At 38.7% G+C, this 18625-nt stretch overlaps 1 protein-coding gene across 7 annotated transcripts in view; it reads right to left on the bottom strand.

The window, feature by feature from the left end:
- Positions 1–1019: 1019 nt before the first annotated feature.
- Positions 1020–18625, bottom strand: part of LOC113234186 (tyrosine-protein phosphatase Lar) — a 414647-nt gene continuing 397041 nt past the window's right edge. For 3 of the 7 annotated variants that reach the window (XM_026469472.1, XM_026469476.1, XM_026469477.1), the window contains 14 exons: positions 17542–17642; positions 15687–15749; positions 14201–14330; positions 13335–13485; positions 12923–13059; positions 11506–11802; positions 8806–8814; positions 7942–8081; positions 7620–7822; positions 4407–7536; positions 4225–4335; positions 3800–3969; positions 3398–3533; positions 1020–1246 (listed from right to left, as the gene is read on the bottom strand). In XM_026469472.1, coding sequence (XP_026325257.1) covers positions 1178–1246; positions 3398–3533; positions 3800–3969; positions 4225–4335; positions 4407–7536; positions 7620–7822; positions 7942–8081; positions 8806–8814; positions 11506–11802; positions 12923–13059; positions 13335–13485; positions 14201–14330; positions 15687–15749; positions 17542–17642 — 4847 coding nt within the window. In that variant the 3' untranslated portion in view covers positions 1020–1177. The remainder of the gene's footprint in view (positions 1247–3397; positions 3534–3799; positions 3970–4224; positions 4336–4406; positions 7537–7619; positions 7823–7941; positions 8082–8805; positions 8815–11505; positions 11803–12922; positions 13060–13334; positions 13486–14200; positions 14331–15686; positions 15750–17541; positions 17643–18625) is intronic. The other 4 variants (XM_026469475.1, XM_026469478.1, XM_026469479.1 and 1 more) reach the window with 2 other exon arrangements.

Below are 18625 nucleotides of genomic sequence, written 5' to 3'. Positions count from 1 at the left end.
GACGCCCCGTTCACGATAAAATTGATTATCATCATGCGTAATATTAAGTCTCTATGCACTCTCTAGGTAATCGTCACTAGCAAATCAACATCCCATGGCGTTACACTGATAAATTTTATGTTATTTTATAATTTCTCAAAACTCTGTACGTAATTTTAAATGCATCTAAGTATATTTCAACTGTTATATGGACTTTAACATTTAATTGCTCCGAATTAGAGACGAAAATAGCACTTACATCCGCACGAATAAAGTCTAAATTTCTAGGATAATAATATAATTATAGTTATTACCCTTTTAGACTCACAATCATGATTTTAGAAGTGGTCACATCGTAAATATAGATCATAAGTAGCGTTCCTAGGCACTCATACATTTTAGCCCGCAATAACAATGAATGTAATAGCTACAGTCAGTCGTTTTCGCGAGAACATCACTACGACAGATTAATTTAAGCGTTGCGGTACTTTGTAAAATGTTTAGTTATTTTAACAAGAGGATGACGAAGACAATGCTGATTGAAATGTGATCAATTGAATTTATACATAATATAATTGTATTGAATTTATTTAACTGATATATCAATAAAGATTTTATAAAAAAAAGGTAGATAAATTGATTTACACGTAACTAGCGCTTACGAATGCCACCGTCACTTTAAAACGCCACAATACGGACGCACGATTTATTTGAACGAGAATAGAAATTATTAGAATGGTGAATATTAAAGTAATAATTACGTATGATAGGTACGTGATTTCTTGCATTTTACAAGTCTTGTTTGTATAGTCTGTAAATTGGGGTAAACCATTTTAGCATGTTTGAAGCGCTTGTAACATATCTATCTTTGTTTTACGTATAAAATCTTTGCATATCAATATCTGTTTTTTTTTAAAGCAACTATGATACGAGAAAGGATATAATATTAGTTTTATTTCGTGAATAATTTTTTTTCAAGTTCATTTGACCAGTTTCCTAAAAAAATACTTTTTAAATATTTTTTTTGATATTTTATTATTGAAGATGTGACAACTAAAGAACAAGAAAAAAAACTTAATTCTTTGTTTTCCTAGATGTGCCAATTTTAGGTTATTTTATGCTCAATTTCAATCAGCAATATCTTCGCGAATTAAGTACGTAGTACGGTACGTAGTGTTTAGACGAGCATGTCTCAGGGTCAGTTGGCGTAGTGGTCAAATGAGCCGAGGTACTCCAGCGCTGCGCGGTAGCAGAATTCGTACTGGTCCTGAAAATATAGAAACGTATTAAGTCTTACCGTAGAATAACATGCCTTGCCCACAGTATAACTAAGTAGTGTATTACTTAAACTATAGTTTTTTTTAAATTTATTGCATGACCTCGATGCAAAGTCCTTCAGTCGAAAATATTTTAACACTAATAAAAACAAAACAAAAGCTCAGAACTTAAAACAAATTCAAATTAATCCCTTAAAATAATAAATAAACAAAATAAACTTTTTCTACTAAAAATTTTTTCTACTGTACTTATAATAAACTTATAGAGTGGGATAAAAATCTAATTATTAGATAGTAAGTCCTGAACGCGGGGGGAACACTGACTTGATTTTGCATACAACAGTCGCTGTCACTTATGTCTTTGAAAAGAAGAGACCGTTGCCGTTGGTTGTTGAAGTTAGGGCAGTTGAAAATAATATGCTGTAAATCTGCTTCTTCTTCAGTGTAGTGGGGACATCGTGTGTTATTTAGGACCTTTATTCTATTCAGATGAGTCGGAATCAAACAATGACCAAGTCACATACGCGAGATAACAGTAATGGACTTTCGACTGTCGTACGCTCACTTTAATCATCGTAAGATCAGTGATGCCAGATGGTTACATTTCTTATATTTTTCGTATTTTTGACTTTTTGCGTTTTGTTTTTAAGACAATTTTCATAAGTAAAGAGGACCTTGGCATTTTTTTCATTCAATTATTTTTGTTATTGTAAATCCTAAATCGTTTTAAGTAATAGTTTTCAAGCAGCAAGAAATACTGCCACCTCACCTATTTCTGCTGCCAAGCAGTAATGTCAGCATTACTGCATTCCGGTTTTGAAGGCTAAAGGTGCTGGTGAAATTAGAGGCACATGGGACTTGTCAAGTAATGACTTAGGGTGACGGGCGCCGTGGCAGTGCCCCTCAGATCTTTGCTATTTAAAGCTCTGAGGACACTGCAACTGATATGGACAGGCGTTACTTTACCATCAGGCGCACGACTTGTTCGTCCCGTAACTTGATATTATAAAAAAAACACACCCTTTGACAATAAAGTAACTCGGAGATGGCGCAAACACAATGAAATCAATGAATTACTAGTCGCTTAATATAATAAACACACATAGTACAGATATGCGGGGTGACAGGTTGAACGAGATAAATATTTAAAGAGATGTAAAAAAAATTATCTAAGGAAAATACTGCCTCCAACATTTTGTAATACTCTGCACAAGATTGAACATGCAGCGAATGCCCGCTACCCTTACCAACCTCTGCGCACGCCTTGAATGAAGAGAAAATTGAATCGTTTATACTTCGTCAATCCATTTTGAATAAAATGTTAACAAACAAGTCATTGACCTGATCATGGACGGTTTAGTGATGTCCAGTTGTAACGCCAACTACAAATCGATTAATTAATTGAATGAATCGATTTGTTCAATTGTTGAGTCATACTAGCGGTTTTCGTTACATAACCTATCTAAGCATATTTAAAATTTAAATTTAAATCCTCCTTCAAATCTTTAGACTTAGATACTCGTTCGATTGCGATTGAAATGTTCGATTTAATAATCGATTACTAAACTTTAATTGATTGAACCGAAAGTTTTTTTTTAACTGCACTATGCAACCATAGGCAAGTCATGGAAGTATAAATGAATAAGAACCTCACTTTTGGACTACCATTTTTCAAATACGATTTTACGATGCTACTCAAATTAATATTGTTGGAAAAAGTGATGATATATCAAGTCGAAATGTTCGAAATATACGTGAAAGTGTTGCTTATTCGATTTATTGAGTGATTGCTTTAGAATTTTAACCAAACAGGTTTGTTTACTTTTTGTTCATAACGGATTGGAACAGACCATAGTACTCTTCAAGTAGGAGGGCTTGCCACGCGGGAGTTCAATTTCCTACCACTCGGCTGTTCTGTTTTATAGAGTAGCCCAAATAAAGAGAGTGTTAGTACTTGTAAAATGGCAGGATTTTTTTTCTTACATTTAGGGGCGATTCTTTTTACATGTTCCGATTAGATATCAGCTACTCGTTTGCCTCTGTAAATATTTGTCTCGTTCAACCTGTCACACTGTATAAAGGTAAAGTTAGGAGTTTCGACGCTTTTGACGTTGGTCGACAACAAACGAATAAGCACAAACCTCAGTTTGCACCATAGCGACGCGTTGCGTGCGCAGCGTGCGCACTGTCTGGAAGACATCGACCACGCCCTCGTACTGCATCCGTTCCAGCACCGTCGATAGTGTAATGAACACACCTGTACGGCCCACTCCGGCGCTGTTACGATGAAAAACACGCGTTAATTCCTCTACTGAAACTGAACTATAGCTGTTGCTGCAGCTAGGTTGTATAAAAAGTATATTGCTGTAAACATTTTCTATGAGATCGTCTACTAAATGTTGGGGGTAAAGTGGTCGTATAGTCCTAAGGAGCAAGAGGTAGAGCTGACGATTTTACAAACGTTATTCGTGACTAATGGCGTATTTTGAATATAATTAATCACACGAGTTAAGCATAGAATCTGTTTCTTCTAGCCTACTTACCTGCAATGAACGGTGATGGGTCCATCTTGTCCAAATTGCTCCTTGGTCTTGTGCACTTGTCCCAAGAAGTCGATGAAACCTTCGCCGCTCTTAGGCACTCCCTGTTCAGGCCAGTCCGTGAATTGGAACTGACGAACCGTTCTAGACGCGCCGTCGCGAGCATCGGTCACCTACCCAAAACAAATTTAAGACGTTTTAAATTAATTAAATACATATTTGAAACAGTCTGAATTTATAAGCACCAAAAGTTCGAAAGCTAAGAACTAAGTTATTAAGTACAGGGAGTTTCTAATAAGGCTCTAATAAACAAGTTTTCTATTTGTTCATTATAAATTAATCCCAAAAAGTTTTCTAATCAGGGGTGAGAAAATTAAGCGAGTTTACAATATCATAAATTTTATAATAGCTACGAGAAAAGATCAAACCTTGAATTCTCTCAAAATGTACTGAGGCATGTTGTATTCTGCAATTGGGTCGACTACGAAACATTGGTAGCGCACAGAGCGATCAGAAGGCCAATACTGGTGACATTTTTCCTGAAAAGATAACAATAAATTAGATTGGGCGCACCAATTTATTTAATTTCCATTAGTGAAATGACCCTTACCCTGCCCATTTCCTTCAGCTTAGTCAACATCACAATAATAGTGGAATTATGTTCCCACAACATTCGCCAGAAGTCATCCGTAGTGTCCGGTAAAGGTCCTTGAGTTGCAATGTAAGCAGATTTGTATCTGTACCCGTCGATGAAAGACGCATTAATGTAGTCAGATCCATCACGAGGTGTCAAGCAAACACGGGTAGATTCATACGGCAAAATGTGGACAAGTCGATTCTTGTGTTTATTGCTGGGTAAACTGGCAGAAACAAAGCGACTGGAGTCCGCTTTCATGTTAGCCAACTTCTTGAACTCCAATTCCATACCAGTGATGTTTTCAATAGGATCAATACGCATTAGCTTTTGAATGTGTGCGTGTAGGTTTCGAGCTGGCACCTCTGTGTCTCCACAAACAACAGCCTCGAGCAAGGCGTCGTGAATGAAAATGTATTGATCCTCAGTTTGCACCATGTAGTTGCGTTGAGCTCGCAAACAAGTAACGTGACCGTAAATGTCAACGGTACGTTCGTGTCTAGCTCTCTCAAGCATCGAGTCGATGACGATGAAGCAACCTGTGCGCCCAACGCCAGCAGAGCAGTGGACAACTAGCGGACCGGCATCCAGTGGATTCAAAGCTCGGACACGTCGCAAGAATTGTAAGAATGGAGCTGGATGATCAGGTACACCATGGTCGGGCCACGCTGTAAATTGCAATTGCTTAATCTCTCTACGTTCTGCGCCACCATTCCTAGTAACTTGGAATGTTCGGATGCAATAAGTGGCAAGTTCCTGAACTTCGGCGATGGTAATTGTCATTGTGCCATACGTTTCGCTTCCCCGACTAGGCCAGTACTGGTCGCATTTGATTCTGGTCCTTTCTTCTAGTTTTGTCATCATCACAATTGTGGATGTTCGTAGTTCCCAGCACATTCGCCAGAAATCAGCAAATGTCTCCTGTAGAGGGCCTTGAGTTGCAACGTAGGCGTTATGTTTCCGATAGCCATCGCAGTAGTTAGCGTTAATATAATCGCTTCCGAGTATTCCGTCAATTGGTTGTAAAATCACTCTACTGTGGTCATATGCTATTACGTTAGCGTAGCGATTTTTAGGTTTGTTGACCTCCATGTTAGAATGATCCCACGTAAATTGTTGACCAGGTTCAATACTTTCATACTCTTGAGAAAATTTGAGGTTATCATTGGCTTTTAATCTATCAATATGTTCAGCAAGTTCGGATATAGGGATTGGTGGGTGTGAGATCATTGCTGGTGTTTGGAAGTTTAGTCTTCTCATTTCAACAGGATCGGAAGGAGCTCCAAATCCAACGTCGGCTGACATTAATGGACGAGTTACAGCCGCTTGGTCAGGAGTTTTACAGGGTTGTCTTCGTCGTTTTGCTAGGAACAGTAATACCAATAGCAGGGAAAGTGTTAAAGCTGCAATAATTGGACCGATAACCCATACCATACCAGCTTCTTTTTTGTTCTCCTCAATAGTGATATCAGGATTCTCATGCATGTCCTTCGGATCAGGCCTGCTCGGTTCTTCTCCTGGGGGCGCTTCCCGCATGTCTAGAGACAAATATTCAGAAAATGGACTTGACGTGTATAAGTGCTTCTGTGGAGTATCTACAACAGCTCTTACGAACACTCTATATTTCTTGGTGGGATTTAACTTTCGGTTCAGGAAGCCTTCATACATTTCGTCGTTGCCGAGATGGAATGTGTACAAAATGTTTCGTTGTAAGAATTTTGCAGCAATGTAAGGAGCATTTTCGTCATCTGTTCTAGCATTGTTTTTAATTAAGTCATCGGTTAGGAACTGGTCAGGGTTCATATGATTATGCGCTTTGTCATCAGGAACTACGACTAAGTAATAATGGGAAATAGGCCCATATTCTTCAGAAGCTTGAGGTAGAATTACAAGAACTTCGTTTTCAACAACGCCGTAAAAATCTGGCTTTACCATAGGTTTTGGTGCAGCCATCTGCGTCGTAACCGTTATCTTTGTCGGTGGTCTGTATGACTCATCGTTCGGTATGGCACTCACATTTACACTGTATGTTGTGAATGGAGAAAGGTCATTTATGGAAAAAGAAGTCCTATCATGCTTTAACACAATCTCCCTTTTTGGAATTTCTTGTGTTTGTGTCATACCAAGCGAATCTACAAATTCTTTAATGGCGTTGTACGATATCTTATAACTAATGGGGTTTAAGCGTAACGGAGGTGACCATGACAGAGTCATGGAGTGGGTGGATACATCTTGAGCTCTGAGGTGTAAGGGCACTTCTTCAGGCCTCACTTTAACGGTAACTTTTTCTGATAGTCTTCCTAGACCTTCGCTCGTTTTCGCTGCTACGGCAATAGCATACTCCGCAAATTTTTCCAAATTTTCTAAATCTGCTGAATGTGTTACATGAACAGTCTTCTGACTCCATTCATCCAAATCTTCTACCGGTGCCATAGTGTAAAAGATGACGTAGCCAATAATTTTCCTTCTTGAAGGTACAGGTTCCCACCAAACTTCCACACCAGATTCCGAAGTAGCGACGGCTTTAACTGACATAGGCGCCCTACCGATGTCCCGTTCAGTATGAGCCGTCACGTCCTTGCTATACGGTCCAGGTCCCTGAGCAGTATAAGCTCGAACTTTAAATATGTAATGAGCATCTTCTTCTAAACCAGTAAATACAGCCTTCGTTTGTTCTGTCGTTTTTTCGATTTGAGACGACGGATCTCCGCGTTTATAAAATTGCACGTCATATTTTTTTATTTGTCCGCTACGGTCCTCTCTTAAAGGTGGCTCCCATTTTATGCTGATAATATCTGGTGTTTGGAAGTGATAAGTAACGTTTACTGGCGGCCCCTTTGGTGCTCCTTCTGGAGTTAACCAGTATTTGATAGTTTCTTGTCCAATACCGATATGATTTCTTCCTGCTACTCTGAACTCGTATTGTACGCCTCTTTCCAAGTCATGTATTCTGTGTGAAGTAATTTTAGTTCCTGAGAAATTTTCTTCGTCAAGGGGTTGATCTTTGATTCCGTATCTCAACCGGTAACCTAATAAGTCTCCATAGGTTTGTGTAGGCTTCGCCCATTCCAATTCTATCGATACTACTGGTTCACGCTCCAAAACCCTGCAACAAATAGACGTTTCATTATTTGTTTCCTAAAATTAAGACTTTTTAACTGGTTAAAGTAAATAATATTCGCAACTTACTTAAGGTTAACGGTAGGCCGGTTTGGCACACCACCGGGTGTCTTCACTGACACCGGCGAACTACGGTCTCCGTCTCCCTTCCTTGTCAGAGCGGCCACTTGTACGTTGTACCGGGAGTCTGGCTGCAGTCCTGAGATGTTCAGCTCCAGAGTAGTATCTTCCATAACGTTGAAACGCATAGGGTCATACAGAAGACCCTTGCCCTGTATATAGAAAGTAATATTAAATATACGAAATTCGTGTACTTACATTGTTTAGTCTTAGCCTTCGGTTGGTGGTAAGGATGTCTAATACATAAATATTTTGGAGTCTAAAATCTTACCTCTTCTCGCACTTCTTGTACGTGAACGTGATAGCCTCTAATGATACCATTCTTCTCTTTCTCTAGAGGGGGCTTCCAAGTCACATGAATGGACGTGGAGTTGATGGCGGTGACCTTCACGTCTTGGGGCTCGCCAGGCACTGTGAGCACACAAACAAAATATGAGCATCTAAACCGGACCATGCATTCATCGACCTAATGCCCTATCAGCACTATGGGAGCGCGCTAGAACACTACCTTAAGCATTCCAACTTTCAAGGGCCTAAATTGGAATTAAGCATCGGCATCAAAGGTCTTCAAGTTAAGCAATATAAAAAAAATCTTTAAATCAGTTGATGAGTTTGAAGTGTGGTCGGCAAATCCCGTCGGTAATGCTGATAGAGTACTTCGGTCGGCAGCGCGTGTCCACATACGCCTCTCAGCATCTCGATCGGGCATTTGAATACCAACACACACTGAGATAATAACATTAAACCCTTTCACATCACCAAAACCAATTAAAATCCATTACCTTCCAATCCACATCGTATGGAACTAAATCGTCAAGCTTTACAAAGAGGTTAACATTTAGTAAGTCATCTATTAGTAATCAAAAGCAGCAGTACTATAACTAAGTTGGTTGATCGCACACACTGCAAGGGTTCATGCTCCGGGATGTCAGACTTTGGGGTATCAAATTACACAAGATACAGACACACCAAGTCTTAAAACCATCAATAACACGTCTACGAAGACATGCGTCGTAAAGAGATTACCACTTGCAGTTTGTTTCTTAGTCAGATTAATGCTAGGAAGAACTAACAAGGCATAAAGGCACAAGCACAAACGCACATTGAAACTAGCACTATAGTAACTTATACTCACTCCTTATGGCTGTACGGGTTACCAGGCGGCCCATACAAAGTCAGTGACGAGAGAAAAAAAGAGAAAAACGCATTCAAATACATTTAAGACAAATTTGTGCGAACATTGCAGGGCGAACGGAACTACTAAGTGAGAGATTACGAGTAGAACGCTTGTCGGCAAAATGGGGGTACTTTTATTTTACTTCCTCGTGTATTTTGAGCTCTTTAGGAGGCGCATTCGGGTTAAGCCGCTTGGGACGCTGGCGTCGGTCTAGGTTCGCGTGCAGTGCCTTTTTCTGTGTGCGGTACAAATGGAATGGGAATTTTATTTCTAGTATGAGGCAATAGTGTCTCTAAAGCAATGTTTGGAGCATTTCCCTGTGATTTTACCTATTCATTTGGTTTCAGTATAGAATTTTAAAATAGAGAATTTTGGTGTTGAATTTTTTTAAAGAGAAAAAGGCAGAGCACGTCTATGAGACCGGTTGTTGTCCCTTGTGGCAGGGAAGGCACTCACACGCACATGTATTGATTAATGCGACGGCGCCAGTCTTTTGTGTGTGTGCTTCATTAGTGTCTTGTCATGTGCGCCCAGTTTTGCTCCAGTGTGTGTAGTGCTTCGTACCTTGTGTTGTATCTTCTGTGATGTTAGTAACTGTGTCAGTGTCATTGTCCTTTTGCTGTCGTCTTCAAGGAAATTGTTCAGTATCAAAACGTCGATGTACATTACAGGAGTTGGTGCCGAATAATCTCGTAGCGTTCTTTGGGTTCCGCCTGTTTTTAACGGCAATAGCGATTTTTATGCATAAATAGTATTTTGTATTTGTCACAATATCTAGTGTGCATGCACGACGAAAGTTGGATAGAGAATAAATACAGAAGAAGAAAGAAAGGCAAGAGAGAAGTCGCTACTGCAAGAAGTTGTAGCATAGAGCGTGTGAGATAGATAGAGAGATAGAGACAGAGAAGTAGCGCGTAGTCTAGACCGAGCTGAGCAGTCGGGGTATACAGGCGAAGAGTCGCGGATCAGATCCGTCGGATCCGTAAGACCGAATTGATAGAAAAGTGAAATTTTGATGGATCCTCTGGAGTCGTAGGCACTTCGACCCGCAGTATTCCCGCTAATAGTATAGAGAGTATAGTCAGAGTAGGTAGTGAGTAGAGAAGTAGTTGTGAGTAGTAGAGCATGCGCGCGTGTGGTGTGGGGAGGGTATTGGTATTCAAATGCGGCGCTCGGGCCGTGGTGCGTGTCGAGCCTACAACCGGGTGAACCCGCAAAACAAACCACTACAAAAAAGTGGCACGAACTCGAACATTTCGTCTAGTATAAGTTGATCTTGGGCGTTGGCTCAAACGGTTGTTTCAGTAGTGTTACGCACTCGCTCTCTCACCTCGTGTCGTCGCTTTAGTTGTGCTGAGTGCTTCCTAAAAGTGCTGTCGTTGCTTTACGCAAATCCAATATAAAAATCAAACGCTTGGATGGTGGATATTGCGTACAACAAGACTTAAACCTATCTGGTGCCCAGTGAAATTAACGAAAAACGGTGCTGTGTTTGTAAAGAAATGCATGCAAAACTGTGTCCATCGCTAAATACTCAATCAACAATTGTGCGCCAAAATCAATAATAACGGTGCCGTCGACACTATATCAGGTGCATATCAACTGCATTTCAGTGAGTGCCATCTTTTGACCTATGACGATTCAATGAAACTTCAAGAAATCATTACATGTGATAGTGAGTGGAAATCTATGTCGCCCGTAGGCAACGGTACAAGTGAACTTAAACCAAATTGTGACGTGGTTATAAAAATATACATAGAAAGTTATCGGCAAGCATAGTAAAGTTCTGTTACGAGAATTTGACCTCCTTGTTTAGAATCCTGCTATAATGCTCTCAAAAAAGAAAAAAGAAAAAGGAAAATTGGCATTAGTAATTTGGTAATTATAGCGCAATAAGATATTAATTATGACATGATTGTTCCGAAATAGTACAAAATTATTGATGATTTACAATAGAACCCACCACCAGTATTAATTGAGAAAAATTGCATATCATTCAGTATTAAGTTTGAAATGGCAACAGTAATTTTCAAATATAATTTATACAAGTGAATTATCTTGACTGTTACCATTTCAATATTTATTTGATAAGTTGATCAAACCGTCCATAACACGAACACTTGATATTGTATTTTGTATTTTATCGTAGTTTAATTATGATTATTTTGTCGATGCTTTGAGAAATGTTCTAGACGATTTTATCAAATGCATTATATCAGTTCACCATACCCTTCCAGTGTTATAAAATAAGTATTTTGTTAGTAATTTCATGTTTATACATTTCAATGATTATTTTTATCAATCTAAAAGCAATATAAGAGGAGGAAACTAATTACTGTACGAAACGAACCAACATTTTCTCGAGAACTTGTTGGTTTTCTTATAAATAATTATTTTTTATTCCTCTAATATTGCTGAGAAGCCAAAGAATTTCTTAGACATTGAATGCTATTTTTACATCACAATATAAATCATATTTTAGTCTTTGGCATTTAAAGTTCAGTTTTGTGATTCCATTATAATTAAAAACCGCAGTAATAAAACATGATTATAAAAATAATAAAGTCGCTAGTATTTCTAAATTGTTTTATTTTACAAAACTGAGCTTTAAGAGATTTATTTAGAGCTTTTAATCCAACGAATGAACATGACACGTACCGTCTTCATGCGTGCGGACAGTGACAGGATAGGAGGCGGGTCCGTCGCCCACGCTAGTCCCCGCAAGCACCCAAATGCGATATTCCGTCCAGCGGCGCAGCTCATCCAGTACGAAAGAGGTTTGGTTAAGTTTCACAACAGTAGCCTCAGAGTCTCCCCTTCCAGATTCCACGCAAAGTAGCTTGTAGTAAGCGATCCGGCCGTTCGCGCGCTCAGCTGGCGGCGGTTGCCAGGTCACGCGGATGGCAGTCGGTGACACCGGCACAGCAGTCACATTCATTGGTGGCGCTCCAGGAACTACACAAGCTCAATAGTAAGAATCATCCCGAGAAAGACCCAATGACCCATGAGATCACCTAAGGATCATTCCGAGAACCTGTAACTGAAATGAACGCGTGGCAGTCCACGCGTTCGTTAAACCACAACCCGACCTAGCCGATGCAATCACTGAATGCGATTGAAACAAAAATCAAAATTGGTGCCCAAAACATAAGGTTGAAAGAACGACAAAAGTCGTCAAATAAACAATCGAGCATGCACATTTTGTTTAAAATTTGTGTGGTGTGTGTAAGATCCGCTCGCCCATACATCTCTAAGTCTCATCTGTCACACTTTCTCCTGTTGGAAAAGAATTTATAATGTTTTAGCTTACGACACGAAATGCGTTGTGTAAAATCTCCAAAAGCGACATAAATAGCTTAGCAACATGATAAAGTGAACGAAATAGGTTTTAATATAAAGCTTTAAAATTATTCATTATGCGATCTTTATTTAATTCGTGTCGTCAGCGGTTGAGTACAAAATAAATAAACAATGAAAAACAAAAATGTCACACGAGGTTTCACCCTCAAATTTAAATCTGACCTACGCACAACATAAAGCTACTACTAAGGTACTGTGTACGCATGAAAACTTTAAGGAGTCGCACAAGTAGTACTTTTGGGTTCACTTTTGTTTGCATTTCTCAAATACGTTTTGGCCGCGTACACTGTACCGTTTCGACAAAATTACAAAACACATATTGTGATATAAAACTTGGTGCTTGTGCTGTATTACTGGCAGCGTGCCGGGCAGGTGCTTTTATGTGAAATATTACAGTAGGAGTTACCTGGAAAACCCACAATTGGTTTTTACTTTCACACGATTCTCTAAGCACTTTTTGGGAATGAGTCCAGTTATTACAGGAATATTTAATATATAAAAAGTATATTATATGAATGCACAGTTCAATTCCTTATTCGATCATCACAATAGCTACGAAATCTATTTGTTTATTTTCTCTCTTACGATTGCATTGTAAAATATTGTATTTTCATTTCTTTAGTGCTTACAATATACTTAATTATGTTAACCAGTCTTATTCCCAAAGATCACTCATCACGATACATCACTCTCACATCTTCGGTGTCCCACATACCGTATTGCTTGGTTCGGACTGCGATGGGTGGCGTCGTAGCCCCCTCGCCACGCTGCGACCTCGCTGCCAGCCAAATGTAGTACAATGTATTTGGGTAGAGGCCATTGAGGGTATACGTCTCTGTTATTGGTATCCGCCTATTTAATAAAAAAAAAGTCGTTAGCTTCTGGTAGCTGTAAAAGTACCTCGATGAGTAACTTCGTAAGTTTCTATATATACTATCTTTATGTACCTACTTGTAAAGAATTCCTAATGACAAATGGAATGATTCGAGATGTTTTGAACAATTAAATAAAATACATGTGTCCATACAATGATCTTATATACAAAAAGGTCCATATGTATTCAGTGCATTTGTTTTAAAACACTATTAGTTTTCATACAATGTTTTCATACAGTGAAATTATCTTACTTCCGATGATGTTCCTTGGCATAAGTATCGTTCCAGTACAACTCGTACGAGACAATGTTGTCTCCTGCATGGGCGGGCCGTCGCCATGATAACGTCACTGATGTTTCACCGGCCTCCACGGCCACCAAGTTTGATGGCTGAGAAGGAACACCTAGAAAAAAATTTGTCCATTACAATTTATATAAAACACAGGAATGTCCGTAAGTTTTCTGTGTACCGTTCAGGTTCTCGGGTTTTTCTCAGAGAAAAGTTTAAGGAAATTGGTATCATGACTGTGGTATCCAGTACATTTGCTCAAATATTCTGCATGCCCGTAAAGATATACATAATTTCATTAAGAAAGAAGATATTCATAATATTAACCTTTGAACTAAGACCAAACTTATGGTACCACGTCTTGGTTAACTGAGGTAAACGATTCTCTTATGGGGAACTGTATACTTTTTACAATAAGATTCCGGAGCATAGGTATATTAAGATTATTATTTCCTAAGTTTAAAACTTACATTAAAAGTATTTTAATTGACAAGTCATATTACAAAATTTAAGAGTATGTGTTAGATAAAGTTGTATGGAAAGACAACATGAGTCTAGATTCCACACAATTATGATTCAAAGTGTATTCCATAGCATTGAAGTTTATTTGAAAAGAGCAATCCCCAGAGTTTCTTGCTCGTTCTTCTCAGGTAGGTCAGCATAGTGAATGAGCTGTAGTTTAAAAATGACTTTTTAAAGTGTAAAAATGTTACATATGGAATAAATGATTATTTATTTGACTTTGACTTTGAATTGAGCTTATTAATATTAGATGACAAAGCTTCGGTCAAACTTGTTTAACTTTAGCGATAAGAACCAATAGCGCTCACCTTGTTGAGTTTTAACCTGTACAGGTGCGGAAATGGGGCCGGGGCCCACGGAGGTGAACGCCTGTACACGTATGGTGTACACTGTATGCGGGGTCAGCTCACTTATCGTTGTTAGGTGGCTGTTGTCCATCTATACACGAAGAGAAAAAGTGGTCGAAAAAATTAGGACGATTATTTGGTTGTTTTGTTTTATTATATTGTGGCATAGAATTTGCCAGCAAATGTAGTCAACCGCTGTGGTAGCCTAAGAAGCCGTGGTAGCCTAAGAAGCCTAATAGTTTGACCTACCACATCTCAAGGTGAAGTAGCAGTAGAGCTCCTTGTGAAAGAGTTCGCCCAAGGTAGTACTGCCACTACACCTATTTCTCCCGCCAAGCAGTAATGTCAACATTACTGTGTTCCGGTTTTGAAGGGTAAGAGTGCTGGTGAATGTGCACATGGGACTTGTAAACTTATGTCTTAGGGTGAACGGGCGCAGTGGTAGTGCCCCTCAGATCTTTGCAATTTTAAGCTCTGAGTGGCACTGTAACTGTTATGGACAGGCGTGTGAGCTTACCATCCGGCGCACGACTTGCTCGTCCAGTCACTTGATGTTATAAAAAAAAGCTTAAGCATCCACGGCCTCTGGGTTCGAATTCGCGCTCGGACCTCAAGTTTCTCGGAATTTACAAGCGTAATTTCATTTGAAATTGAGTGGCCTTTCGTTGAAGGGTAACATCATGATGAAACCTACGTCAGTGGAGTAGCGTCGGTATCTGCCGCCTGGGGCCAACCTTAAATTTGCTGCCCCTCTATTTTCACGATTACAAAAGTAGATCGTTCGGGCAGGCTCTGCTCGATTGTGTTTTTATGTTCGTTGTGTTTTTCAGGATATCGTTTTCTCAAATAATGGAATTTATTTTTTAATTTTAAGTAAAAAAATTTGACAAGTTAGGCTCAGCCGCGTACGTCGCCGCCCCCATTGCTGTGGTGCCCGGGGTCATGTACCCCTTTGCACTGCCTCTGTTGGAGAAGGTTCACAATCCTCGGAAAGCGTGTGAAGTCAGTCAGTGCCAAACTGGCGGACTATGACCTAAATCCTCGCCTGAGAGGAGACCCGTGCCCGTGTCATGCGACGTATTAAATGGGTTGATAATGGCGACAATGTAGTCGAACAAATGATGTCTATTAATAAATTTCTACTTAAGTTTTCTTCCAAAAATTGATTATAATTCGTATAATTTTATAAATATTTTTTAAATTAAATTATATATTACGTATTAACATAATACGAGACTTATCTGAAATCGAATACTCTGACCAACTTAGCAAAGACTTAATGATGGCTAAGTAATTTAAATCAAAGTAACAAATTTACTTTGAACTTTGAACATGAAAATTTACTTCTTGATATTAAGGGTAGTGTAAAATAGGTCACTTCTAAACGGAATTCTCCAAATCTCAGTTTCTGAAGAATGTTGTTTTGTCATAAACATTATACACTTACCATTTGGGAATGCCACGACTGCAAGGGTTGAGAGGGATCTGTCGTGTAATAAATTTTGTATCCCTGCGAACAAAACATGAACGTTTAAATTGTGTGATTTTTTTAAATTTTGCCAAATTATTAACCGAGTGTTTCTGGGTAGATTTGTTAAATAGCACAATGCCTACTTCGTAGTAGATATCTATGATCGAAGAACATATAACTTCAGTGTTCGACTGGGAAAAACATAGCCTCTAATTCACAGATTCTACAACGACTAATAAGTACCGTACAATCGATGTCGTAAGACACCTAACCCTCTACCAACCAATAGTAGAAGAGCTTGTGAAAGAGTTCGTCCAGGGAAGTAAGACCACCTTAACTGTTAGTATTACTGCGTTCCGGTTTAGGGTAAGGGTGCTGGTGAAATTACAGACACATGGGACTTGTCAACTTATGTCTCAGGGTGACGGGCGCAGTGGCAGTGCCCCTTAGATCTTGCGATTTAAAGCTCTGAGTGGCACTGCAACTGTTATGGACAGGCGTGTAACTTACCATCAGGTGCACGACTTGTTCGTTTATATTATAAAAAAAACTTAACTAGAATATACCAATAACACAAGGAATATCTTAATATTGAATATCTTAATGAATTTCAATTGAAAATTAAAGGGTTTCATTGACGCTTTAAGGCATCATTGGCGCATAAGCCAAGTTAATGTAACACGCTAAAGTGTCCACGGCGGTTGAAGGGTTAAAGCTCTGAGTGTCACTGCAACTGCTGCGGACAGGCGTGCCGCTTACGTCTTGGTATCATAAAAAAACCTTTTAGTTCTGAAAGCCTTACGCATTCAACAAAAAAGTATAAAGGAGATTCCAGCTTTTTGGTTGAAATTTGTAATCATGTAATTTAATTAAAGATCAAATTGGCTTCAAAAATTTCATAATACATCACTCACGTAACGTCATCACAATGAATTTTACGGCTTATGGGTTAAAGGTTAAATTTGTTTAAGACGTTTCTTTACACTGATCTACTCAGAAACAAGTAGTCGGTTAGATTGGGGTCAGGTGTCTTAGGGCATTGACTATACATATAAATAGCGCCTTCGGAAGCGAAGCGATCATTATTTGTACAAAATTGTAATGTCCTAAGCTATTCTAATGGTTAGACCTTGGAAAAGAGGTCCTAGAATTTGACCTTGACCAACGCATTAGAGCACAGAGGAGGTTGCTGCATTTTAAACACCGTGCCGAGGGGCCTTATCATCATTAATTAAAACTGACCCTGTAAAGCTACCACGACAAGGCGCGATTTCCGCGGGATACTGCTATTCTTGCATAGAGTACTTTATGTTGCTCTCGCGCAAAGACACGCCTAAAATGTATTAGAAGTTGTTGTTAATACTTTTTAACAATATCGTTGTTTTTCTATGCGTTCGATCTTTGTATTCATAATCGCAACAAAACTAGTGGAGTTATTTTACAAAAAATCTCATTATATGCATTTGATCGAAAAGCGACATCTGCGTCTGTGGTGATACCTGTAAAGGTATCGGGGAAGAATGTCGAAAGTCAGTACAAATATCTATGACGAAAACACATCGGAGAATTTCGACGACTCGGTAACTGGACCCGTAGCTCAGATGGTTAGAGCAATGCTACGGTGCAGCATGGACGTGGATTCAAGTTGGCACTTGTCGTTGTTGGGACCGGATCGACGAAATTTTTTGTGCGTGCGATCCTTGCGTTCTTAATTATAACAAAACTAGTGAAGTTATTTCACAAAAAATCTCAATAAATACATCGTTGTTTACTGAAATTATGTTTATGGTAAAACGTGTATGGTAAAACATTTTCATAAATTCATACTTACCGTAACCTGTCCATTCGGAGTCTCGGGTTCGTCCCACTGTATGACCATGGTACTGGAGCTTAGTGGGCGTACTTGAACGTTGCGTGGCGCTGAACCAGGTTCTGAAGTGATTTTTTTTGTTATTAATGGTTTGATTCGAATACTATACACTGTATACTATACACAGTATGAATGTTATACACTGTGAAATTTAATTATCCGAGAAAATTAACAGGCATATTGAAACTGTGATTTATATTACATTTACATAAAAACAATAATAGTCGTGTAACAAATACGGTCTTGAAATTGCTTTAATGTACATTAGTCTTTATGTAACCTTTTTAGAGTTTACACCCTACCAACTTATATAAATCAGCGTCACAGTCTTTATTAGGCTGTGACATTAGCTGAGTGGATCTTTTTACATAAGCCACAGTCGCACATATGACATTTATTCAAATTGACTGTTTTAAAATTGGATTATCTTTGCTTCGTTGTTTTTTTGTTATTTTATTTTATGTTTTACTTTTGCTTTGTCTTTATTTTATTTCTGTATATTTTCGTGTTATGGCGGTGTAATAAACGAATTCTATACTAATGTATTCTAAAAAAAATAAAATAAAATGATATTTATTTATCTATAAAACACGTAAACCATAATATAAGCTAATCATTAAACAATTAAACAGTAATGTGGACTAAAAGAATGAAGACTCCGCATTGTTGATTTTCAGTCTTCATGTAGCATGTAAGTATGTCGTAATGCAGGCGGAGTGCATATTAAACACCAAATTATACAGAAGCTGTCTGTGTTGCACTTATGTAATAGGTGTAAACATTCAAAAATTCTAAGTTTATTTATTTACTTAATTTAACATCTATGCGTTATACCAAGAGACACTTGAGAGCTATGCGACACGGGCGTGGCGTCGTCGCAACGCTGTGATTTCAACGTACTAAGATGCGGTGGCCGTTACGTCGTTTTAACGTAGCGCCTCGTCGCCACGCCGACGCAACATTTCGTATGGCATCACTCCAAGTTTGTACGATAATATTTTTTTTATGAACGAGTCTTTCAGTACACTCGAGTTTAAAGATGTGA

The sequence above is a fragment of the Hyposmocoma kahamanoa genome, unplaced genomic scaffold, assembly GCF_003589595.1.
Source record: "Hyposmocoma kahamanoa isolate Upper Pololo Valley unplaced genomic scaffold, ASM358959v1 81, whole genome shotgun sequence".
NCBI lineage: Eukaryota > Metazoa > Arthropoda > Insecta > Lepidoptera > Cosmopterigidae > Hyposmocoma > Hyposmocoma kahamanoa.
The sequence above is the reverse complement of the archived record's forward strand: the minus strand, read 5'-3'. Positions and strand labels throughout refer to the sequence as shown.